Source organism: Crinia signifera, chromosome 9 (assembly GCF_055691185.1).
Source record: "Crinia signifera chromosome 9, ASM5569118v1, whole genome shotgun sequence".
Classification (NCBI taxonomy): domain Eukaryota; kingdom Metazoa; phylum Chordata; class Amphibia; order Anura; family Myobatrachidae; genus Crinia; species Crinia signifera.
In genome coordinates this window covers 74,630,124-74,656,555 of record NC_139225.1, presented here as the reverse complement: position 1 = coordinate 74,656,555, position 26,432 = coordinate 74,630,124, and the positions used below count along the sequence as shown (strand labels likewise).

Here is a 26,432-nt window from a genome sequence, read left to right as displayed (position 1 = left end):
GAAAGATATCCTACTACAGAGAGCCGAAAGATATCCTACTACAGAGAGCCGAAAGATATCCTACTACAGAGAGCAGAAAGATATCCTACTACAGCTGATAGCCCAACAGACAGTTTATTAAATTTGAAACCTTCCAATTGTTATATATATATATATATATATATATATATATATAGACACAGTAAATTACCATGGCTAACTGATCAGAGAAACTAAGGCCCCGTAAACACAGGGGGATTTATCGCCGAGCGATATATCGCTCGCGATGAGCGATATATCGCTCAGTGTGGTCGAGATGGTTGCTGATGAAAAAAACTGCCGGGGGAGCCCGGCAGTGGAAATCAGCTGGTCGCAGGAGTATGTTCCTGCGACCAGCGATCACTACGGGGGGAGAAAAAGGGAGCGCGCACCCGGCGATATATCGCCGGTGCATACTGCCATCGCGGGTCTACACAGCCTTACTGAACATATCTCAGATCCTTTGTGTTTTTGCTCAATAGCTAGCAAATATCACTGCAAAAAGAGATCCTTTGTGTTTTTGCTCAATAGCTAGCAAATATTACTGCAAAAAGAGAGTGTTTTATACAATTGCCCCCCCCCCCCCCCCCCCAATTGAGTTTTAGTTTTAATTTAGTGTGTCACGACAATGAGCTGTCCCTTATGGCATCCCAAAACATGAAGGAGCATTGCATTACATTATTATTATAATATCAAAGCAAAATTGGCCTTTGGTAGACAAACAAAGTAATGTGCACAAAATGCTGCAAGGCCAGGTTATCAGTGCTACCCACAATAACTGCGTTAGCCACACTGTGTTATCTTCCACTGCTGGGACACATCGTGCAGAAGGAGATAATGCGATGCTGGTTTACAGTACACTAAACATTAAACTATAGCTCTGAGTCTTGCTCATTAGTATATTACATTTATATACACATACTAGCATAACAGACCCGCATATGCAGATTGATCTCAGTATCTGCCCCACGTGCGTGGATCATAGGTAATCAACCCATCATCTGGATACCAACATAGTTGCCGTTGTGTTGTCAAGTCTGTCCAGTCCCCTTGGTAGTTGGAGCCATTACAGTCTGTCCCACCTTCCCTGAAGTTAAACTGGGTACACACATCGCAATATCGTTGGCGGCAGGGACACAGGGAAGTGCCGTCATCGGGAAGTGCATACACGCTTGCCTATGCCAGCAGGAGGAAGCAGCAGGGGGAGCGGAGGCTATGCTGCCCTCATTAACGATGAGCTCAGTTTATCTGTACATGCAGGATGATTGAAGAAATCACTAAAACCAGCAGGAGCATGCATCTTTGCCGATATTTAGCATACAGGGGCGGATTGGCCCACCGGGAAACCGGGCCGTGTACCGGTGGGCCGCCACATTTTATAGCCAAAGTGGCAGCGAACCCTGACAACCTGGGCCGTGGCATCTCTCTCTGTGCTCAGCCGCGGCACTTTGCCCTAATTAAAGATGGCCGCGGCCAGCCTCGAGTTTCCCGAAGTTAAAATGGCCACGGGAGGGCTGGAGCGCATGCGGGCGCACACAGCTGCTCCCGCGGTCCAGAGGAAGGATGGCTGCGCTGCTGTTGCCCACGTGATCCATCCCAGCAGCAGCGCACAGGACTGTTTCGCGCTGCTGGGATGGATCCCATGGGCGCAGCAGCGGCAGGGGGAGGCATTGCGCAACTCATCCTGTGGACCTGGCTGTCACCTTTGTGGAGTTCGTGAGCGACGGCTCATGACTCCGTCAATCCTCCTCCCTGATCCCCGGCAGGCAGCAGTAGCGCAGCAGTGTTTGCGCGATGCCGATGGAATAAATGTAGTAAGTAAAAAGTTTGTCAGTAACTTACAGCCTGTCCCCCCCAGCCTCTTGTATTAATGTTAATAGATGTTAAAGCAGCAGTCTAGGTAGGCTTTGCTTCAATTTGGGGAGATGATAGAGATATATATATATATCTCTATCATCTCCCCAAATTGAAGCAAAGCCTACCTAGACTGCTGCTTTAACATCTATTAACATTAATATATATATATATATATATATATATATATATATATATATATATATATATATATATATATATATATATATATATATATATATATATATATATATATTCTGTGCTGGCTCCAGCACTCTGCTGTTCCCCTGGACTCACTTGCTCTGGTGCCTTTAGGTGTGGCCGCTTGGGTCCACTAGCATACAACAAAGATATTGCGAGCGGCACTCAGAGACTGGATACACGAAGTAACACTGCAAATACGTGTTTAATGCAAACTTCAACGTTTCGGGGCGCTGGTCCCCTTCGTCAGGATAACGAAGGGGACCAGCGCCCCAAAACTTTGAAGTTTGCATTAAACACGTATTTGCAGTGTTACTTCGTGTATCCAGTCTCTGAGTGCCGCTCGCAATATCTTTGTTATATATATATAATTGGGGAGATGTTATATGTGTATATTTACACACACACACACACATATATATAATGTGCATTCTCACCCATACTGTTGCTGATTACCTGCTGGTACTTGGCAGTAGTTGCCTGCTGGTACCTGGCTGCGGATTGGCTGCATTAATTAGCGATGTTTGCATTAATTAGCAGGTGTAGGTATGCCCCCTGACTTGAGTCACCCTTATGAGCCAAGGCCATGCCCCCTTGTAGTGCATGCACACACTGAAATGCCAAGGTTGCAAAGCACCCTTTCACCCCCCTGTCTCTATTTCCCCAGCCCCACAGGCTGCAGAATAGATGCTGTGCACATGCGCCTATTCTGCAGCATGAGGGGCTGGCGACATAGCCAGCAGCTCAGAGAGCCACTAGCCATGCCCCCACAGCTGTGAAAATGGGGCGTGGCCTTGGTGAAATAGGCCACGCCCCAATGTCACCAGGACGCGCACCACGTGCCCCCCGCCGCGTTAGGGCTGCTTTAAGTTAATTCCCGGCCTGGTTTTAATTCCCAATCCGCCCCTGTTAACATACACACTAAGCAATGTTTTAAACAATATCGTATAGAAGGGGAAAAATGGTTTTAAATATTGGTTAGTGTGTCTGGTGCATAGGATTTCGACTGACCCATGTTGAGGAGACGGTACAGACCTTAAACAATTTTTGGTATGGTATATATAATGTTCCAGACAGTACTTTTATTATGAGCCAGTAGGTTTTTATAATACGTTTTCAAACTCTATCATTTATTTATATTCAATAAAAGCAGGAAAACGCCACCAACAGAAGTTTTCAACCCAAGCCGTCTGGTATTTGGTACCGATTGCTGAAATAACTAATGTACTGTAAGCCGTTTGGGTAGGTTACTACCAGGATTTTACAGTGGGAGTAACTTTAGCCCACACTTCTTTAGACTCCATACATATTATAGCAGTAATAACATCCCGACAGTCAGATTTGGGATTGAATACCATACCCAAAGCTCTCCCATACTCAAACACTCAGTGACCATCTTTGCCCGCATGCTCATCTCCATCATTGGCCACTAGCCCCTAGTAGTACTTTGATCAAGTCCTAACTACCTACATTTAAGATGTAATTAGTATTTAACTGTGGCACTCTTTTTTTTAACTGTAACCATTCCTGTTATTTACTGTAATGCTAAGTGTTGTCTCCCCGTACTGTTCATTTGTATGCGTTGCGAACCACTTGTGGCGCCTTATAAATAAAATACAATCAATAACCCGCCCCCCCATTGTCACTGCGCAGGCATTTATCTTTGCCCACCAAACTGTTAATGCCAGTCCCTATTGTGTGTAGCCAACAAAAGAATGTGTGGATATGCAAATATAAACAAGCATGTGTTTAAAAAGAAAATAAACTCATCTATCATCAATAAATAGGGTTTCCCTGTATTCCCCTTACTAGAGGTGCAGAAGAGGGCATAGTGAGAATGTTTTGGGAGATAAACTAATTATGGGGAGGGGCAAATAAGTCAGTAATGACGCTTTAAATTCTGATGGTCATTCACAACACACGAAAGCACAGAGGAAGCATGACAAGGCACAATGAGATAATCCCACACAAACATGCACAGCAAATTCTGTCACTTGTAAGAGTTCTAATTCGTTAACCCCTTCATTGGTGGGTTTTCTTTTAGGGAGTCCTCCCCGGTGGGCGAGTTTTTTATGGGGAGCGCTCCCTAAAAAAACCCACCACTGTCTCCCCTGGGCACGGGCAGAGATGCTGAACCGTTAATCAGCCACTGCCCGGCGCCCCGTCCCTACATGCTGCGACCCGGCTTGTCATAAGCCGGCGCCGCAGAATGTAATGTAACTGCTGGGGGGGGGGGGGAGGGAGCCGGGCAGCGCTGAAGCTGCCTGAGTTCAGCAATGAACTCAGCAGCGCTGCCCGGTGCTAATCACTGGCAATCCCGAGAATTTTCCAGGCTTGCCAGCCTGGGCATTAAGGCATAGCCCGTAAAGGGGTTAATAGCCTCCAATGTTTTAACATTAGGGGTAGTGTGCACATTTAGAAAGTACACAATTAGGTTGTAATGGGTCAGATGTATTAAGCTTTAACAAGAGATAAATGATAGGGTGATCAAGAGAGATAAACGTCCAGCCAATCACCTGCTAACTGCCATGTTACAAGCTGTGCTTGAAAAAAGTCAGTAAGGAGCTGATTGGCTGGACATTTATCTGTCTTTATCACCCTTGCATTTATCTCTTTTAATCAAGGCTTAATACATCTGCCCCAGTAAGAGATAAACGTCCAGCCAATCAGCTCCTTACTCACTTTTTTCAAACACAGCCTGTAACATGGCAGTTAGGATGGGATTAGCTGGACGTCATCTCTCTTTATCACCATTGCATTTATCTCTAGTTAAGGCTAGAAGACGCTGCAGCAGCAGCGCGAGTGGCTAGAGCAACAGCAGAGCGCTTCCAAAAAAAGAAAAAGCCCATACAAACGCATAGTAAGCCATTGATTGGCTGAGACCTCTTATGACAAGTCGGACAAATGCTATGTGCCAGACAAATGCACAAATAAAGCAACATTCGGTACTTGTTTCCTAGCACGGCGCCTGCGATTTTGATTGTATCCATCGGGTCCAAAAAAAATCACGTCGATCGCATGGGCCCAATGTTAAATGCCCCCCAGACCCCAATTTTCATTGTATACCCACCCTGATGGGTCAAATGCCCCCCCCCCCCATTGTTAACACCACCTCATGATGAACGCCAACCCAAAGCGTGGCGAGCGCAACAAGCCCGCGAGGGGTGGCGGTACGCGTCCTCCGACCTTTTCATACCCCACTATCCACATCGGCGTGGAGTTGAATTTATATAGTGTGGCGAGTCACATCTCATCGCATGGGTGCTTATACAATGAAAAATTGCATCGCTCCGCAAATGGCATGCGATGTGATCCGCGGTGCACTAAAAACTAAGGAAAATCGCATTGCATCGCAAAATTGCATGAAATTAGATTTTCCTACTATGCCGTACGTAGGTAAATTGGGCGCCCTGCAAAGACACAAGTACCAATTAAAATAAAGTAGTATTCTTATCTTTACAATCAGTGATGGCTTACAACACAGCAGGTATTAACCGCTTTCCCAGTAGGTCCAAAGTATGCTACCACATCACTTACTGAGCAATATTAAATGAACAAACAAGTGTCCTTAACAGGGTATTTGACCAATCTTGAAAAAACAGCATTAACCAGGCACAAGAGGTTATGACAATACTGCTAGTATTCCAGTTTCGTTGATGGAGAGGCATATTCTGTACACCGTAAAAAAATCTGAAAATACCAGTTTTTATTCATGTACAAGAATCAAATGATGCAGTTGCCAAGGGCCAATGGCAGTAAACTCCGAGTCAATGCGTTCTCACCCAACCTCCTAGCAGCAGTTAATCTGTTTATGGCCTGACAAATCCCCTCTCCCCCACTCGTCCATTTATAGTCCCCCTGACCCAAAGGGCAGCGGAGCAAGTCGATAAGCAGTCCCCATGCATCGATTAGCAGTATACAATCATGATTGCGTCCAATTTCCCTTCAACTCCCCGGCAGTCCTTGGTTTTTGGACACAATGTACTCACAATCTGTCATACAATCCATCTGCTGCATGATTGAAGCTTCATTTAAATAGGGGGCTGGCTTACTAGGATAAAAAGGATAGTAGTACCAAAAATCCTGATTTTTTATATGTTGTTTTAATTTACATGTTGCCAACAACTACCAATCTGCTCACATCTGTTGCTCTACCCCAATATTAAATGGGATTGGTACTAAATCCCGGCAGTCAGAATACCGGCGTTCAAAATCCTGAAAAGGCGGGGGGAGGAGGACGTGGATCACTCCTTCTTGCGGGTTCATTGCGCTTTCTACGCAGCGGGCCCGGTGGTGCCTCGGTGCGCTCGGCACACATTTATTCTCCCCCTAGGGGTGTAGTTGACACCCCTAGAGGGAGAAAGTGTCGGGATTTCGGCGGCGGTATTTTCACCGCCGGGAGTCCGACCATCGGGATTGTAACTGCATCCCTATTAAATAGCCCTAATGAAGCAATCCTCTGAAAACTGTTTTCAGAGTGGTGACAGAATTGATCAAAAGGATGTTCACCGCTCTCTTCAGCCGCCCGCCCATCTGCCGCTTGGAAACTTCTGCGTCTCCCAGCATCTTCACTGCCGCGGGCCGCCCAGAAGCTGCACCTCTCTTCTCTGCTAGTCAGGAAGGGAGTGTCACAGGACTCTGGTTGTATGAGCCATCTAATGACAGATTGCATGTGCTTAAAAACACATACAATCTGCTCCCAATCCCAACTGATCTGACCTGCAGCACGTCAGATCAGAGGGCCCTCAAATTCCTCTGGGCCGGCATTGTAGGATTATGGGCACACAATCTGCATACAATCCATTTTACAATCCATTGACATTGTATGATTGGGTGCAATATCTTTCAGGTGTATGGGGGCCTATAGCACTTAACTTTATGGCGGCGCCCATCCAGTCCGGAAAGGTGGGTCACATTGCATTAATGGGGAACCAATTTGTTAGATGTTGGCGATCGTTACATTACTCAGGGGAACCAGAGGAGAGCCTATCTGCTCATGTGTAGAACATATCTCCTCTTAAATCATCAGGGTCAGAGGAGCAGACAAGGTCACATGGCAGAGTTTGGAAAACTGTCATTGCAGTAAACATTTTAAGACTATCCATGTTTGAACACAGGTGATTAAATGAGTACCTCATTCAGTCAATTTAGACTAGTCATTTGGACACAAGCATGGATCGCTTTAAAAGCTGGACTGCAACCTCACAGTTTGGTAAACGCTGTTGGAGGAGTGCTATCCGGTCAGTAAAAGCCCTTCGGACTACAGTTGTGTCTCATACCACCAATGCCACACAGGTGTGTAAAGCATGGATGTAAACCTGTGAGACCACCTTAAAGCCCATCAACAAACATGGGGCCTTACTCTGGTTCACTCTTAGATGCAAATTCCTTCTCAAATGGACAAAACCATGTGCATTAGATTTGGGTGGGATTTTTCTTCAAAGAGTGAACTAGAACAAGGGCGCTTATTCTGATCGGTGCGGCCGGATCCGAATATGCGGCCAGCACGTGCGTCCTAAACCGCGCCTTCCATACGGATCGCCAACTCCGTCTGTACGCGGTAAGAAGCTGTCCGAACGGACCGCACGTGTATTTCTCATGAATACACCTCCTCCATCTCAGGGAACCTCCCCCATCATTCGATGGTCGCAGAACATCGAATGCAGGGCCGAGTGGTCCGCCAGCTCCCGCAACCTCAGACCACACGGGCATTTCTCCGTGCAAAAGCAGGGATCTGGGCGGGCAGCTGACATCCGGCAATGTCATATGTCCGCCCCCTACACGTGCGTCACGACCGCATTACCATACGTACGCCCAGCGTTTGCATGGGAACGCCCGTGAAACGCGGGGTGTAAACATATGGTAATGAGCCCAAACAGCCCTTCACACCGCTCTCCACCCCGTTCGTAGTGTACATATTTCATGCGGAATGTGGCCGTGCGTCCCGCTCGCACATGCGCAGAGAAGCCTCTGCACATGCGCAGACACAAAACATCGGCGGCACGAACGCGGATCTTAACGCACCAACCAGAATAAGGGCCAAGGTTCTGAAACTAAATAGTTATTAACAATATCAGCATATATTCAGCTAGATTTAAAATGGTCTGTTTCCTGTAATGGGCTTTCCAACTTAAATTCACTCCAGAAGAGAAGACTCGGGCCTGATTCTGGTTTACTTGCAAAAGCAAATTCACGCTCTAATGGACAAAACCATGTGCAGTATAGGTGGGGCTGATGTAACAGGTGCAGAGAGTTTGATTTGGGTAAGTTATTTTGTTTCTGTGCAGGGTCAATACAGGCTGCTTTATTTTTACACTGCAATATACAGTAGATATTTGAAGTACAAACCCCACGCTAATCTAACTCTCTCTGCACATGTAACATTTGCCCCCTCCCCCCATGCAGTGCACATAGTTTTGTCCATTAAAAGGGAGAATTTGCTTTTGTGAGTAAACCAGAATCAGGCCCTCAGTGTGACAGCTTTCGGCAACAGACAGGAATGCGGGCCCTCAAAGGCTTAGCATAAGTTGGAAGGGAGCAAACAGAGGGCTATACACTTGCCAGTTACAGAGATAGCAGAACCCTGAGCCACAATAGCTGACCGTATGCTCTTTTATATATACTATAATCTCCGTCTGAGCATTGCTGTAAGCCTCGGACTTTGTGCTTTAAGGTTTTAAATTAGAGTATTTACACTTATATGGCTGTTAGTTGCTTCTTTATGCCACACATCCTTTATTAGGATTAGCAGCATTGTGTTCTGAGAGAGAACGCTCGTCGGCCTGTGTGTAGGGCCCATAAGATATCTTTCTGTGATTTGATGTGCATGATGCTGTGTGAGTACAGAACACAAATGCTTTTAAGACTACTGCTACAAATGGTGAATTGCCCTTTAATTACATCTTTATATGGCCTTTGAATCCCATTCCATTTGGAGTAGGGTATTCTACCCGGTTTCTTTCCATCCAGTCATTACAAAGGGAGTTTGAATTTCTACATTTATCAGCACTATAAGGGAATTCCATGTGAAGGACCCACGAACTAAGCTAAGCACACGCCTGTTTTTTATACATTACTAATGTGGGGCTATCTGCCTTGTGTTATTACTACAGGTGCCAGACAATAATTTACTGGCCCACACTAATCGCCATTCATTATTACTTTAAGAACACTGAGGAATGAGCATTCAGAGGGCGATGGCCCATTTATGCATGTACAGTATTTGTGGACTTACCTTCTTTATGGCTATTATTAGTATGACCGTCATCATTAATATTTATTTATACTTCTATTTATATAGCTCTTCACAACTGACAGCAGTAATAAAACAAGTCTGTACAAGAACACAGACAGAGCGGTAAGAGGATCCCACTCACATAATTACAATCTGGAGGTAAATAGCAATTTGATAGAGGAGAATAAAATCCACGTACATAGCAATGTGTAGAAAGAGAACACATGTAAAATGTTTGGGTGGACCATGCAAAAAAGTAATTGGGTAGAACAGATTATGGAGGGTATGGGCTGGTTCAGGCATTTGATTCATTTTCCTAAAATCTTACGTTGGCAGGGAATGCTTGAGGGTTTGGGGTATAGAAGAAAGGCTTGTGCAAAGTATGGGGTTGTGCACAGTGAGAGATGGATAAAATATGCCTCATAACCATGAATGGGTGAAGGTAACAGAGCAGAGGGGTCCAGAAGTCAGACAATTGGAGAGAAGCAAAGAGATTCCATTGGTGTGGTCTGGATGATTGCCTTATGTGCAAGCAAACATATTTTTTAATTCAATTTTGTAAATAAAAGGAAATCAATGCAGAGAAGAAGTAATGAGGATAGGTTTTGTTGTAGTGTTGTCAGGTTAGTAAATCGCTTTGGGTGCCGGACAGTGTTCTGACAGTCGGGATCACGACAGTCAAAACCCCGACACTCGGGGTCCCTGCGCCCACCGGCTATTCTCCCTTGTGGGGGTCCACGACCCCCAAAGAGGGAGAATAAAGGCTTTGGTGCGCTCACCATGCTGTCTAAGTCCGGCCAGTCGGGATCCCGACTGTCAGGACCATATACCACACTCATCGCTTTTGGCTAGTTGGAATATTATTAGTGGTGATTTTGGAACATTGAGTTTGAGGTGTTGAGAGGACTATTATATCTATTATGAAACAGCAGAAAGACATTTATGCTGCTTTCACACTGCAGAAACGGGTAAAGACCCGGTATTCTTAAACAGACTTTAAAACGGGTCTGAGCCTAAAGGCCCATACACACTAGAAGATTTTCATTTCAAAAGACTTTGCCAAAATCTCTGATAGATTTATCTTTCACCAAAGTAGTGCGTACACACTGAGCTATTTTCCCCAATGAGCAAGAGATTTTCAGGAGGCGAAAGACTTTGCTGAAAATCTTTCATTATATGGCTATTTACATAATGGGCGGGGTTTAGGGCCCATTTTATTCAATGCATTTCTGTTTTTGGGGCCTGATTCAGAGCTGATCATTGGGCTGCGTATATTTAGAGCCCAGTGATCAGGTAAATGCAGGGCCAGTGCCACCACTAGACAGCTTTAGATATTTCCCTAGGGTGCCAGCCACTGGAGGGTGGCATTTGGGAGCAGCTTCCCTACTTGGTTGGAGCCAGGTGAGCGTCGCCCCACACCAGCCCCCCCAACCGAGCATCACCCCTCCCCCCAGACTCGGAGGAGGCAGCCGCATCAAGCCCCCCCCCCCCCTGGATTCGGCGGCCGCAGGGGCCGCTTCACCCCTTTCCCCCTGGACTCAGGGGGGCAGCCGCATCAAGCCTCCCCCCCCACTTGGCGGTGGCCGCTTCACCCCCTTCCCCCTGGCTTATACATTGCGTTGGTGGGCAGTAGTGCCAGTTATATATACATTGCTGGCATGTGCCAGCAATGTATACACTACTGGCTAATACATAACGTTGGTGGGCAGTGGTGCCAGTTATATATACATTCCTGGCATGTGCCAGCAATGTATACATTACTGGCTTATACTGTATATTACATTGGTGGGCAGTGGGTTATTAATAACATTGGTGGCCAGCAGTGCCAGTAATATATACATTGCTGGCATGTGCCAGCAATGTATATACTACTGGCATAAGCATTTCATTGGTACCCAGTGGTGCCAGTAATATATACATTGCTGGCACATGGCAGCAATATATATATTACTGGCTTAAAAATAGCAAACATTGGTGGCGAGTGGTGCTCCGTGTGGAGGGGGACGGGGCGTCAGCAGCAAGCCCCGGGCAGCTGAAGTTTAACATGCCAGCCCCGAGGACAGTGCTGAGGGACCAGCGGTGGACGGCAGGCGGGGGGAGCAGGACGGAGGAGGGGGCGGGGCGTCAGCTGCAAGCCACGGGCGGCTGAACATGGAGGACGATGCCGGGAGACCAGCGCGGTGGACGTCGGGTGAGTATGGAGCAGGGGGAGGGAGCAGGGCGGTCTGCCGGGCTGAAAGTGGCTAATCTTTCAGCCTGGCGGCCGTACACACACAGCGATGATGGATAACAAACCATCCATCATCGCTGCATCTGCTGGTAAAACCAGCAGATGAACCACCTTACTAGCGATGATGCGGGAGCGCGCATCATCGCTAGTCGGGGATCGTTGACCCATACACACTAAGCAATTTTCAGCTGAAAATCGTCAAGTGTGTATGGGCCTATAAACCCCTTTCACACTCCATGTTGTAAACGGTATATTACTGGTTAATTACCATTTTTGTACCTTTCACATTGAACCCGTTTTGAAAGGTACAAAAACGGTAATTCACCAGAAATACCACCCATTCCCTAGTACCTGGCCTGCGCCCCCCTGGTATTTGTTAAACGGGCCTGGAGCTTTCACACTGCAGCTCTACCCATTTAAAAAAGGCAAAAAAAAAATTACCGTTTAAGAGATGCAGTGGGAAAGGGGTATTAGGAACGCAGAACACCACAGATGAAATAGACTGATGGCTTACTCCTAGCAGGACAGGAATCTTAATATAGACCTCTGGGCCACCTCATGGCGGTAGCATATTAACAAACCAGTAGACTAGGTATGAAAACATTTATTCTTCTGATAATTGTCAGCCATGTTGTTATGTATAATCGACCCCAGTATGGAAATTTGAGATCCTCTATAGTAAAGTTTACCAAACAGACAACCAAATCAATGTATAAAATCCTGTGTAAATTTAAAACCAGACTTGGGTGTCTTTGGGGATTTTACATTTTTGTGGTGGAATTAGGGGGTGCTGGATGACGCTCCGACAGGGGTGATCCCGACTCACAGGGGCTATTCTCCCTTGTGGGGGTCCATGACCCCCATAGAGGGAGAATAGAACCTGTGGCGAGCGTAGCGAGTCACTGAGCCCCCAGTGTGGCGAGCGCAGCAAGCACACTAGGGGCTTCTTTGCGCTTGCCCCCCTGTCGGCGCACCGGCAGTTGGGATACTGACCGTCTGGATCCCCCTGCACCATACCACACCCAAATTCGATAAGATAAATCATAAAATTATATTGTCTGCATTCTCTATGACAGGGGTCCTCAAACTTTTTAAACAGGGAGCCAGTTCACTGTCCCTCAGACTGTTGGAGGGCCGGACTATAGTAAAAACAAAAACTATGAACAAATTCCTATGCACACTGCATATATCTTATTATCTGCCTATACAGGGTGTTTACATGCTTATACCCCAAGGGTTAAATGCTCATTGCATTCCCAGCAGAAACAGCACTGCTGCCTTTTTCAGTCTCCCACCCCAGCGATTGCTCATGTCTAGGATCACAAGCAGTGGCCGGGAGCTGCGTGTACCATCTCTAGTTAATTACACAGCTCCCCCGCCGCAGCTGCAGACCTTTCTGCCTCACCTGCCCACAGCATGGAGGAATACATGCCAGCACATACTACCAGCCTGGCGCTGTTCTGCCAAGGCTACCCAGGCCAGCAGCAGCCAGTGGCCACCGGAAAACATGAGGGAGGGGTTGCACCGATGCACTGAGGAAGTGGTGTGCGGGTTTTTTATGTGGCCGCGCACCATTCCTCGACTTCTGTATATCAGCGCATCTTCATGTTGAAGGGGGGGGGGGGTATCAGGGAGCTTTCTTCTTTCCTACCTCCTGCTGCAGCCCGCCAGACATACAGCCCAGCGTCGGGGCTGCTTAGCCGCGGAGCCTGGTGTATGGCAGGAACGGAAGCAGCCCGACATACCGCATGTAGGTGGGCAGTCCTGCCCATGGATGGGAGAAAAAGGTCCATGGGACGAGCTGCGTGCAATCGGGCATGCGCGCAGCCCTCCCATGGCCATCTTTTTGGTGGAATAAAAACAGGCAGCGGCTGTGTTTGTATTTAAAGATGCAGGAAGTCTGGCGGGTCATATAAATGTCCTCAGCTGGCCGCACTTGGCCCGCGGGCCGTAGTTTGAGGACCCCTGCTCTATGACATGCCTGCAATGCTCCAGAGTTGTGCTTCAATAATCCCATTAAAATCCTGTGGTAAGGACTAATAGTATAAAGGCATCAACCGAATAAGAAAACTGCTAGTCTGAGTAATCCTTATCATATAATGCTAACTGTATCACATATGTTATAGAAGGAGAGGAGCATCCTATTCCTAGGGTCAGATTACAAACCTCTGAGGTACAACTATCGCCCATTGAAAATAAAAATTACATGTACTGTATATGTAGTAAATGAAAACCTGAAAGACAGGAAATTATGACTGCTGTACATCTCTGCCTTTATATACTGTACATGGTCTAATACATAAGCCAGTCATCTGAACATTTATCAGATTTCATTACTGCTGGTAGACAGCCTTTGCATTCAAACTAATCTTGGTGTATGCCAAGGATATGCTGTTGGAGTGAAGACACTGTATGCAGTCAGTATCGTGGGGTCCGAGATTCAGGTTGTCAAAATCTTGACAATGGAATCCTGACACTGAGAATGCAGTTGGGCACCAAGGTATGAGATTCTGAGTTGGGGTTAGACAGCGGGAGGGGACAGTTAAGGGTAGGGGGTAAAATACTTGCCTGGAAGCTGTCATTATCTTCTTGGGATTCAATACCCAACCTGAGAACTACCGTGTTTCCCCGATAATAAGACACTGTCTTATTTTTTTTTTAACCCTCAAAAAAGACCATAGGTCTTATTTTCGGGGGAGGGCTTATTTTAATAGACCTTGACAGCAAATGTCCTAAAACAGGTGCCAGAAATCCTTAACATGCCCCCAGTGTTCCTTAATTACTGTAACATGCCCCCAGAGCTCCTTATTTAACATGCCCCCAGAGCTCCTTAACATGCCCCCAGAGCTCCTTAACATGCCCCCAGTGTTCCTTAATTAACATGCCCCCAGTGCTAATCAAATAAACTTACTGAATCCGGGTAACGGGACACACAGCACAGAACTGCGCCACAGAACTCCGTTCTGCAGCCGCGTGATCTGCGCGATGACGTCATGCGCGGCTCGCAAAGCATGACTGGGACCGCGAGCAAGGGAGAAGTGGCTTTAGTAGAAGCCACTGCACACCATACCGACACCATTTATGTATTTGGAGAGGTCTTATTTTCGGGGGAGGGCTTATATTGGAGCAGCAGCCCAAATCTGGGGGAGGTCTTATTTTCGGGAGAGGGCTTAAAATCGGGGAAACGCGGTATAAAAGAGGCAGCCATGAACACTTATAATTAAGCTTACTGAAGCTGGTTAAAATGGGGTGACAAGAATAGACGCCAAAAGAAGGATTACAATCAAGTAATTTGATGATTCAATGAACTTAGGGACAGAATTTTTATGGTTTAGTCCTTCATGTGTATTAAGCTATTTGGGTTAACAGGAGATCATACGTCTTGTGATAACGGATTATTTCTTAAACACTGTATTTTGTTCATGATGCTTGGTTTTCACGCTCCACATTGCCCAGCTCCTCTGTGGACAGAGAGCTTCAGTGCAACCCTCACAGTAGCTGCATGCAACCCTCGAGGAAAGATCAAATTTGTTTTATTGTAGCACGCAATGCATCTCAGAAGCCTTGGCCTCGGATCCCCTGCTGGTTACTATTACTAAAGAAATTAAGGTTTGAAAGCGGGATCACAGACTGTGTTATTCCTCAATTATCCTAACACATGGTCAGTCAAGACCCCTTTAATGTATCCATGGGAGTTATTATTTCCTCCTTTTGTAATGATGTGCAGGAAGTAGAACATTATGTGGTTCCACTTCGTTTGCTAAATAGTATTTTAGTGAGAGGAGATCTTGTTTCCTTCTTTTAATAAGCCAATTTCGGGTAGTTAATATAAAAATGACTATTTACATTTACACTTTATTTTTCTTTAAAAGGAAAAGCCAAAGAGTTTATCATTCAGCAGGTCTCCTGAAGCTAGGATTCATTAAAACTGAAAACTGGGGCCACAGATACATCAAATACTCTGTAGACAATTTGTATGACCCCCATCAGTCACCAGGCCCTTTTCTTCATTGCTGTTTTACAACATCCTAACCGTCCCTTGTTCACAAACTGAACAAAATGTTTTTTTTTTTTATTTGTATACATACATACATACATGCAGGAGTGAAGACAAATATGGAAATAGCACGGTGGCGGCATGAGTGAACCAGATGTGCATTTTCAATATGGCACCACAGTAGTTTGTGATGAGGGGAAACCTGCAAGGTGGTTGAAGGTCTCAGTTGACAATGTTATGTGCAGGGGTTAAGTGAATCATGTCTAAGCACATAGACTTTCAGAGTGGGCAGATCATCCCCCCCACCCCCCTCATTGCATGCGTCTGTGACCCGAGTAGCCAATTTATTTGGGATATCACGTGAAGCTGTAGGTAAAAGGTAATGTCGGCATATACAGTTTCAGGCAAACATCATCAGCTGAACACCAGCATGGACCAAAGTGTAAACTGAGCGCCAGAGACAGAAGAGCATTGAAAATGTTTTTGGCCAAGATTCAAAAGACTACCATTGAAAAGGTGAATGCTGAGCTGAATTCCCATGTTACACATCCTGTGTCTCTGAGAACAGTGAGGAAGGAACTCCACAAGTAACTGCAGGTAAACCGGGCAAAAGCCAAGAAGCATAGCTTGGGTTTAACGCAAATAAATTGTGGCCTGCCGTGCAAAAGCATCTTGGTGAATGAATCATTCTTCAGTCTGTTCCCAACCGCAGAAAAAGTTCACGTGTTGAGAAGACAGAACTTATCCTACAAAAAGGACTATTTGGTGCCAAGAGCGAAACATCGTCGAGGGTCTGTGATGATTTGGGTAGCCATATCATGGTATTCTGCCAGCCCCATTTTTACACTGCACGGTTCAGTCACTGACCAGAATTATGTAGACATTTTGGCCGATCAAGTGCACTCCACGGTGCAGACATCTTTTCTGGTAGGTGTCATCCGTGCACAGATGATCACATACAGTGGGTGTCATCCAATAATGGTTTTCAGAGAATGAAGATGAGGTGTCTATCCTCCCTTTAGCTGGAGTTCCATATCAAACCGCATCTTATTGGTTTTGGAAACAGGGTTTGATCATGCTATCTGCCTCAAACATTGATCCAGGAATTTGAACAAGTTTTGCATGAATAATGACATAAGATGCCATTGTGGACCATCTGGGATTTTTTTGCCAATTCCAAAGAGAATCCAGGCCACCTTGCAAGCAAATGGCAATCCTAGACAAGGCAAAAATGATTCTTTTGCGAGGCTTCTATATTTTTGTCTAACATTATTTTATACAAACACACACTGTATATAGCAAAAAAGATTCAGCAAACATTGATTTTGATCTTCAGTCGTAACCGAATAGACTGTGAAATACCAAATTGACATGTGAACTGGATGCTGAATGAAGTTATTGATTTGAACTCCTTGCCCTGATTTGACAAAATATTGAAGGACCACAGAAAGTTACTGCAGAATGGCCGTCACATGTGTAGTCAGCAGACAACACATGCACAGTAGCATTGCAGAGGCACAAAACAAGCAAAGTGACAGCTAATGTGACAAGGAGGCAGTGGGTGTTGATTTTTCCTCTGTCCCCATGACTCCATAAAGTCTGTCCTCCTTCCCACTCTTGATCCTTTGTTGCTTTACAGAACCACCGATCCTGGGGCCAGACCTGATTGCTGCTCTGTGAAATTGCAGAGCCCTGCAATCAGATAGGCGCCACCCCCCAAAGTGAAAACCTGCCCTATGCAATGGCTTAGATTGGCTTACAAAAGTCACCTCAATCTGCCCATAGCTGCAAATCCATTTGCAACTCACTCGTCATCGAATTTTCACAATCTGTGTATAACCTAGAACCGGGATCTTGCTCATCTCAACATGTAGCAAATTGACTGAAGCAGGGCATGCTGGGATGTATAGTTAAACAACATCTGGTGTGTCAAGGTTAGCCATCAAGGGCCTATACCATCAACACATATCACTCTCCTTGCTGAAAGATCAGTCATTAGCCCGAATGTCGGCAACATGGAGTCTTGACCCCATACTGAGATGGTCAGCACCTACTCCATACTCCCTACAAGGGCTCCTAACCCTTGGCTCTGCCACCCTGCCGCTCATTTCAATGTTATGTTAGGACAGCACGGATGGTGTAATGGTTAGGATAACACAGCACTGAGGTCATGGGTTTGATTCCCATCACGGCCCTAACTGTGCAGAGTTTGTATATTCTCCTCATACTTGCATGGGTTTCCTCCGTGCACTCTGGTTTCTCTCGGTGGCTTGCCTCACTTTATAAAATCAACTCATGCCAACGTGGATGGTGGGGATATGACGTGGATGGTGGGGATATGACGTGGATGGTGGGGGTGAAATGGCAGGTCTATACTTACCTTACTCCGTCATTCCCCGCTGACACCAGGCTGTAATCCATGGGCACCGCTTTCCCGCTGAATCCTACTGTGATCCATGGTCACTCCCCGACGGCAGCGTTCAGTCCCCCTCCTCCGGCATTCACGGGGGATGCTGTACACAAATAGCGTAGTGCTGCTGAGGGAGCAGGGAAACCATGTGATGTGCCGCCAGCGGCACTACGTACAGCGTCCGCCGCGAATGCCGGAGGAAGGGGACTGAACCAGGAGGAGGGTAAGTATAAACCACAACACCCACCACCTTGCTCCCAGTGCTGCTTCCTGTAGTTTCACGGCGCCGGCTACACTGACAACGCAGCGTAGCCGGCCGCTGTGAAACTACACAAGTACCAATTAATGTTCTGACCACTGATCAAGAAAGGTTTATAAACCCTGTAATCATCTGGTACTGCAAGTCGCTGTTTTCTTGTTTAGATAATTTGTTTATTTACTTTGGGCCTAATTCAAACCTGATTGCTCATCTGCAAATAGGCAAATGACTGCTAATGATTAGCCACAACCCAGACAGAGTAAAAACCCACCCTATGTAAATCTGCGAGTGAACTGCGAAAATTTTGCATTCTGGTATCCTGTCGAACATCCATAATCAATTCACTTATCGTCAAATGATTTTCCCAGTTTGTACAAATGTAAGTCTGACCCTTCCACAACTGCCGGACAGAGACATGCTGATGGAGGTCAGCGCTGACGTCACAGACCATCCCTTAAAACTACTGGAAAGGGCTGCGTTTTTTCAGATGAAAACATCAGGTAACCACCCCCAAACCCCAACTTCTTGTCAGTCAAATTCCGAAGTGATTACGATTAGATATTTTAGCTATTTTTTCCACTATTTGGCCTTGCGCGTGTGCAGTCATTCGATAAGCAATAGGAATGCAAATTCGCAAAATAGCAATAAACTCTGAATAACCCCCATTGTTGATAGAGAACCCAAGTGGTACCTCATAAATAAATAACAACTAATACAGGTCAATATATAAATTTAGTACACAGGCGCTTCCCATGAAACCAAATCATTGTATGAAGTTTAGTAAATCAGTAATATGCAACCCAATGGGATTTCAAAAACCACCATAGTAAATTTCCCTCAAAGTCTCTGTTTCTTGCCCTAGCCAAGGAACACTAACACTGGATTTAAAAAAAAAAAAGCGGAGCTGGTGAATTTAATGTGAAAAAACACAGTCAGAGTTTATGGAACCAATCGGTCCGGTGTAACTTACTTTCAATCCAGGAAGAGCAACATTGTAGTGCAATAGGGTATCTTTACAGCAGGCATGTCCAAACTATGGCCCTCCAGCTGTTGTGAAACTACTAATCCCATCATGCCTTGCTACAGTTTTGCTATTAGGGAATGCTAAAACTATGGCAAGGCATGCTGGGATGTGTAGTTTCACAACAGCTGGAGGTCCACAGTCTGGCCATGCCTGCTTTACAGGAATGATGAATAGGTTTCTCTCCAAGGCCTGTATCATTACCCTTGATCATTGATAGGAGGTAATCGTCTCAGAGCTGGGATATTCAATTACCCCCGTTTAGCCCCCTGCTGAAGCTTATACAATACATATTACATATGATAGTGGATTCCTGATTTTGCAACCTGGATTCGTGTTGTTAAAGAGATGCAAAAATATCTATCTCTGGCTGACCCCCACATCATAAACAGACAACATTTTGGATGAAGAGTCTATTCCCATGAAAGAATGGACTGGTGACTTTCCAACTTTCAATACTTTATTCCTGGAATAAAAACTGCAGATTGCTGAAACTCCAACCTCTGCCCAAGACAGGATATGTAAAGTTTACTCATCGTCAAGGACCTTTCGTCCCCCCGTGATGATTTGTGCATGCTACTGCTGTATCATTAACTGAATGAATCCTTACAAGCCTTTAGGGACTAGAGACCGTGCTTTCTTCAAGGGTTTTAGAACTGCAGTTCGCTCTATCACTTTGACTGGAAAACGAGGTTTCCATTTGCACCATATTCCCTAAAAATTATTGTTTAGAGCAGGGATGGGGAAACCTTTGACCCTCTAGCTGTGGTTAAACTACACATGCCAGCATGCCCTGCTACAGCTTTGCTATGTGGCCAGGCTAAAACTGTTGCAGGCCATGTTGGGATGCATTGCGTAGTTCAACAAAAGCTGGAGGGCCAAAGGTTCCCTGAATTAGACCTGAATATCCTTTATCAAAAGGTTGGCTCTTGGACACCCAAAAAATTCTAGGTCCTTAAGCTGCTCCAGGAGCTAAAAATAAATAAAATACTATCACATTCACAGTCTGTGGTGGTTCTTCAGACCTGATTGTACAGCTGCAAATTTGACTGTGCCTGCATATGGTTTATAGTACGCAACAACCAATTAATGATGTGCGCTCCCACGATAAAATTCAGATTTTTTTTTAAATGGCTGGCCGTACGCAAGTTGATTGACAGAAAGCCAGGATTTGTGGGGATCATTCAAACATTTTCTTTGAGTGTCAGTGAAAACACTGGCGTGCCTAGGCGTTTGAAGGTAAGACATGTGATATCAGCTCCTGCCCGATTCTATGGTAGCCACCAAGCCTTGGACTATGCGCAGACTGTACACAGTGGTAAACTCATTTGACACGAGGAGCCAATGGATTTGCAGCTAATTGCAGGCTTGCACAAGGCGAGATTTCCCTCTTGCTGGGCAGCATATATCTGATTGCTCCACAAAGTAGTAGCTGTGCTCCATTTGTAAGAGACCTTATCCATCAATATGTAAAGGCATGACCTTAAAAAACAGGAATGTCCCCATTAGTGATTGTTTCCTGAATGCTATTTTACCTTGGATACATAGCTGGAACCCATTTTGGGAACTTCTATCAGAATTAAGACATGGTTCAGCTACCATCTCTAACAATTATGAAGTAGATTAATACTCAGAAAGAGTCTTTATTATTAATATATCTAAAATCCAAGATCGGACATTGATTTGATCAGGTCATCCATTCCCTAAATATCTGGTCTTTCGTCTATTAAAGATAATGGATCATCCAAATTTTACAATTAGGTGAAAATTCCTTAAAATCCATTATTTTAATTTACAGTATTACAGAGAATACATACAGTAGGACTACATTCAAATGTTATTGCCGCCAGCAGCCACTAGAGGGAGCCCATCAGAGTTATTAAAATGTAGCTCCATTCCGGCGCGTATGGCTACTGGCTACTGCATTTGAGCTTGCACCGGGACTATGTAAAAACCGGTCCCGGACAAGCTGTGAGGTCTGCCCCTGCAACAAGTGTAGGGGAGGCCAACAGACTGCCCATACAAACAACTTAAAGTACTGATATTACATATTGGGTGAAATTTAATAGGATGAGAGATTCAGAAAGTGAGAGATTTGGTAAGAAATTTCCAGTTTTTTTAAAGCGGCAATCATTTACACTGCCAATGCTGCTTCTCATCAGCAGTGGCCTGATGAAATACAGGACATGTAGAGATCACCATAGCTGTGTGTACACACGGTGAGATTCCCCTGCTATGCAACTTATGCAATCTTTGCTATCTCTGTACTTTTAACATACAATTCATACAATCAGCATTAGATTTGCACTATATAGTCATTGCTGCCCTGTCTATCTGGGTTTTTGATTTGTGCTGTCACAGGAGCGTGCATCGGGATCGAAAGGTAAAAAAACTGTGAAATCTGCATGCGATTTTGACTATGTACACTCTCTCTCCCCCACTCTGACCACTGACATTTTCATACAGTGTCAGATTCCTGCTTGACATCAAACATGCCAAGTAAGCCCTGCAATGGCACAATATACACCTGTCCTAGAACCTCCTATGAGTAACAGGGAATGACTCCTGGCCCATAGGAGTCCCACTGATGTTTTCACCCAAGTGTGTGTTAAGTTACAGCACTGACACCACACACCAGGGGAGGCCCAACCAGTCCTCAGGATCTACAAACAGTCCACATCTTCCAGGCAACCTAGGTGATGCGCAGGTGTAAAGGTGCCCATACAGTGCTGCGACGTCTCGAGCAGTGTTTGGACACCCGATACCCTGGCAAGCGGCCAGGACCTTCCCGGCGGCAGGGACGCATGCGATCCGTTGTAATGGATCGCATGCGTCCCTGCTTACCTCACCGCCAGGAGGAAGGTCCCAGGATGGGCAGCAGGTCCGACCACCCGGTCGGGTCAGATACACACGGGGCCGCGCATCGGACCCGACGGCATGTCAGGGAGCGGCGATTTAGTCTGATTTAACGGTCCGATTGGTCGCAATCTGCCAAAATCGGACCAAATCGCCTCAGTGCATGGGCACCTTAAGACATTACTGTCAGATTTTCAATTATGTGGTGCATTTATTCCCAATTAAAATTCTACCGATCCACAGGTAGTCTCCAATACATAAACTGTGGGTAGAACTCAAGTTTGGCCACCCGAGTCATACACTGTCCCTGCAGGTGCTCCCTGTGACCCGGGCGCCCTGGAAAAGGCTCAATTAGCTGAAGCTGGAGCTTGAATAAGAAGTGAATAAGTTGGACTGGAATAAGAAGCGAACTTCAGCATCATGCTCCCCGGCAGTGTGTGAGGGGCACGCTGTGACATCAATGCAGGGAAGTGGGAGACACAGAGCAATAAGGCAGCGGGTCCCCACGTCTGCATACACAGTGCTGTACTTTCACCTGTCATCCCGCTGCCTGTGCCGGCATACCCGCCCCCTCCTGTCACCCCCGTGCCCACGTTATTCGCCACATTACCCCACCAGTCACCTGTCTCTGCTCCACACTGCTCCGGCACCTCCTCGCCTTGAGCCTTCCGTCCCCCAAACACCAGTAGCTGAGTGGCCTTTTGAGCTCCCAGGGTGACACCGGCCTCCTCCTTCGGGACACATTGAGCACCATGAGCAGCGCCATGTCCCTGATCACGGGGCCAGCAGCAGCAAGGAGGAGGGCTGGGGGACTGTCAGTCCTCCGGCACCATAGAGAGGAGGCCGGATAGTCACACCACACTGTAGCCAAGCAAACAGATGCACAGAAAGCCCCTCCCCCGACATGTGACCCTCGTTACCGCTCTACTGCCCCCAGAGGATGGGGCTAGTAACGGAGGGGAAGCGCTGCTGCAGAACTGCTACTGCTCTGGTATAATCCATGGTCCACTCCCCGGTAGTCCAATGACAGTGTTATTCGGGGGCCACGGCCTGTGATTGGCATTAGCGGCGACCAACCAGCAACGCTGCAGAGCAGAGGAGCCTCGCGAGAGCCACAGTAACTGCACGGTGCCGGCCGGCGTGTTTATGGAAGACATGCCGGTAGAGCAGCAGGAGCCCGCACACCGGCAGATCCGCTTTGCCGATGGCAGCGGGAGCAGCAACGAGCAGGACAAGGAAAGCGAAGGCAGCAGGAGCCCGGATCTGGAGGGGCCGGGGGATGAGCAGCACCAGGTGGGACCTCAGCTCAAGCTGCTGCCCATGAACGATCAGATCCGAGAGTTGCAGACCATCATCCGGGACAGGTGAGCGCACCGGACTCCTGGTCATTATTATATATACATGCATTGGGTGCCCCGTGTATTACCGGTACAGATAAGGGCACAGCGCCCTGCTGGGGAGTGACCACGGTGCTCTGCACACACGGGGAGCCATGTGGGTGACCCGTCGCCTCATGGCTGTCAGCCAGTACTATTTAGTACTGGTGAGAAGCAGCCGGAGGTGGCCGCACAGCACAGAAGGGCGAAATTACAGGGACAACACGCACATGGCACCAATAACAGGTTAAATACACCAGCTGTACACAGTGACAGGCGCTGACCTCGTACGTCACACCTATCCCATTCCATGTATATTTATTTTGTCAGCAAAATAAACGCATATATATAGGTTTCTGTTAGACTAGCCTGTACATATATGCATCCATAGAGTGTCAGTCACATTTACATGTCCTGTTGGATCTATTTTGTTCGCTTATGTCACAGGGATTTTTTAGGGTAGGGGAAAGTATCTCTAGGAGATTGGTTGTCTAATAAATCAGTACCAGAATCAACTTTATTGGCCATGTATACTCGCGTATACTAGGAATTTTTTTGCGGATTACAGAGCAGCTACAAGCAAGGGACACAAGGGGAGGCAGGACATACAAGACATTTCAACTTTTTTCCATACATACAGTGGGGGTTATTACATTTCAATGATAAGCATAGTTAGACGCGCATAGGTGGACGTTTCAGTAAGCGTTAGTTTGTCGTACATGGTTAAATGGCGGATAGCTGTCGGAAAGAAGCTTCTCGCGGATCTGGATGACTTTGCAGGGATCGACCTAAAGCGTCTACCCGATGGGAGAATGACAAATAGGTTGTGTCCAGGGTGGAGCTTGTCTGCCGTGATCTTTTGCATGCGCTGCTTTACCCTAGCTGAGTGTAGTTCCTGTATGGGGGGGGGAGGCCAGCACCAATGATCTGCTCTGCTGTCTCCACCACCCTTTGCAGTCTGCGTTTGTCTGACTCATGTGCCCCTCCATACCAAATTGTGATCGAGGAGCAAAGGACAGATTCCACGATTGCCTGTTGAAGATACGCATTTGCTCTTGTGGGATGCCGAATTTCGTCAGTTGTCTCAGAAAGAATAGCTGCTGCTGGGCCTTCTTGGCTGTGGTGTTTATGTTGGGGCCCCATTTGCGGGATATTTTTCCCGCAAATGTTACGGGATATTTTTGTGCCCAGAAATGTGCAGGTCTCAACCTGTGGGGCCACGATGTTCGGTTTCCTTCTGAAGTCAACCACCATTTCAACTGTTTTGGTGGGGTTCAGGTCGAGGTTGTTCGTGGCGCACCATTTGGTTAGTCGCTCCACCTCCCTTCTGTATGCGGTCTCATCCCCTTCCTCAATTAGTGACTGTGGTGTCTTCTGCAAATTTTGAATCACTAAAATATAAACCCTGTATACAGATGCGTCCGCACAATTTGACACTCCTTGGACTCTGCAAAAGTTACGCTTTATGATTTTTCTAAAAATTTCCACCTCTAATCTATTACTTTATACAATACAATACAATTCTACTGCTGCAAACAATTTTCAGAATCCATCCACTTGCTACATTTGGAAAAACAGCTAAGCCGTATTTTACATGTTGTGACAAATTGAGAAAAAAGCCAAGATGTATGTGGACACATCTGTATGCAGGTAATATGCCGTGTCCGCTCATGCTGCACTACGTAGGTTATGCTCAGGTGTGTGGTAATTCCGCTGAAGGGGTTTTTGGTGCTTACCAATTGCTATAACTGGTGATTAGTAAAGATGCATACACACGGGATATGCGTGGTAAGCACCAAGCGATATATCGCTCAATGCCCCCTTTTCATCGGGGACCAGAGATGGTCGCTGATAAAAAGAAACTTCTGCCGGCGGAGCAAGCTCCTGCGATTAGAACAGGACTGAAAACAGGAGCGCGCACCCGGGGCACACTCCCATCACTGGCAGTATGGTCGCCAGCGACCATATTCCCAGCGATAACAGCCCCGATTGCTGCCGTGTGTACACGGCTTAACTTTGCGTAAAGTTGTAGTGTTGGCAGCAGCCACACTAGATAGGAAGTATTAACCCTACACAGAGAGATTCATTGTTTCCCCTTGATCTGTGTACTGTCAAGCATTGGGCACTGACAACTCTGTTCTCAGCTGTGGACCATTTTTGATAAAAGCAACATTTCTCTTTATCTTATACAGCAGGTCACCTAATATCTGATATAGTTATGGATCTCCCTCATCCAGTAATTCTGACCATATCCATAAGGTTAGATAAATCTTTGCTCAGACACTTGAACCTCCACTTATAATAGCACCACATTATCCTTCAAACCATTGTTCTACACCAGGGGTGCTCTGGGACCCCATCAGACAATAAAAATAATTACGAGACACCAACAAGTTACTGAAGAAGGTCATCATATCACGTGTAGTCAGCAGACAGCACATACATGGCAGCATTGTGGAGGCACACACTGATGTGAGGAGTCTGAAGTAACAGACAATTCAACAGATCTTTCAGAATCATTGACTGAGCTTAGAAAAGTCATCAGCCTGATGGTCAGCAACATGGAGTCGTGACCCCATGCTGAGAAGGTCAGGACCCACAGTTTGAGAACCACTGTTCTACACTGACCATATCTATAGTTTAGATACATATGTGATGATGAATGTAAACCAATTCTTCCTGTAATAAGCTCTTGGTTGGAAATTAAATTCCACATTATTAAGGGCAGTTTGATTATGTTGAGATGCTGGCCATGTGCCCTGGGAATATTTGTAACGTGGCAAATCATGACTGTAGCATAAGTCGTCTTACCTTACATCAATGCTGGGACTAGACACTCGCGGGTGCTTTTTAGCATCCAATTTCCCTTGAACTCCCCCTACAGCTCCCCTGGAGTACTTTTACTTGAGCAAAATTGCATGTAAAAAATAGTACATCAAGCAATGAATCTCATGGAATGACTCCGTAGGAGCTGCC

General features: G+C 46.2%; 2 protein-coding genes across 2 annotated transcripts in view; one reads left to right on the top strand and one right to left on the bottom strand.

The window, feature by feature from the left end:
- The window catches only part of ABCB7 (ATP binding cassette subfamily B member 7), a 135,811-nt gene extending 112,761 nt beyond the window's left edge, over positions 1 to 23,050 (bottom strand). Inside the window, exon 1 of the mRNA XM_083159247.1 lies at positions 22,703 to 23,050. Coding sequence (XP_083015373.1) covers positions 22,703 to 22,846 — 144 coding nt within the window. The 5' untranslated portion in view covers positions 22,847 to 23,050. The remainder of the gene's footprint in view (positions 1 to 22,702) is intronic.
- Positions 22,977 to 26,432, top strand: part of UPRT (uracil phosphoribosyltransferase homolog) — a 41,869-nt gene continuing 38,413 nt past the window's right edge. The window contains exon 1 of the mRNA XM_083159248.1: positions 22,977 to 23,444. Coding sequence (XP_083015374.1) covers positions 23,227 to 23,444 — 218 coding nt within the window. The 5' untranslated portion in view covers positions 22,977 to 23,226. The remainder of the gene's footprint in view (positions 23,445 to 26,432) is intronic.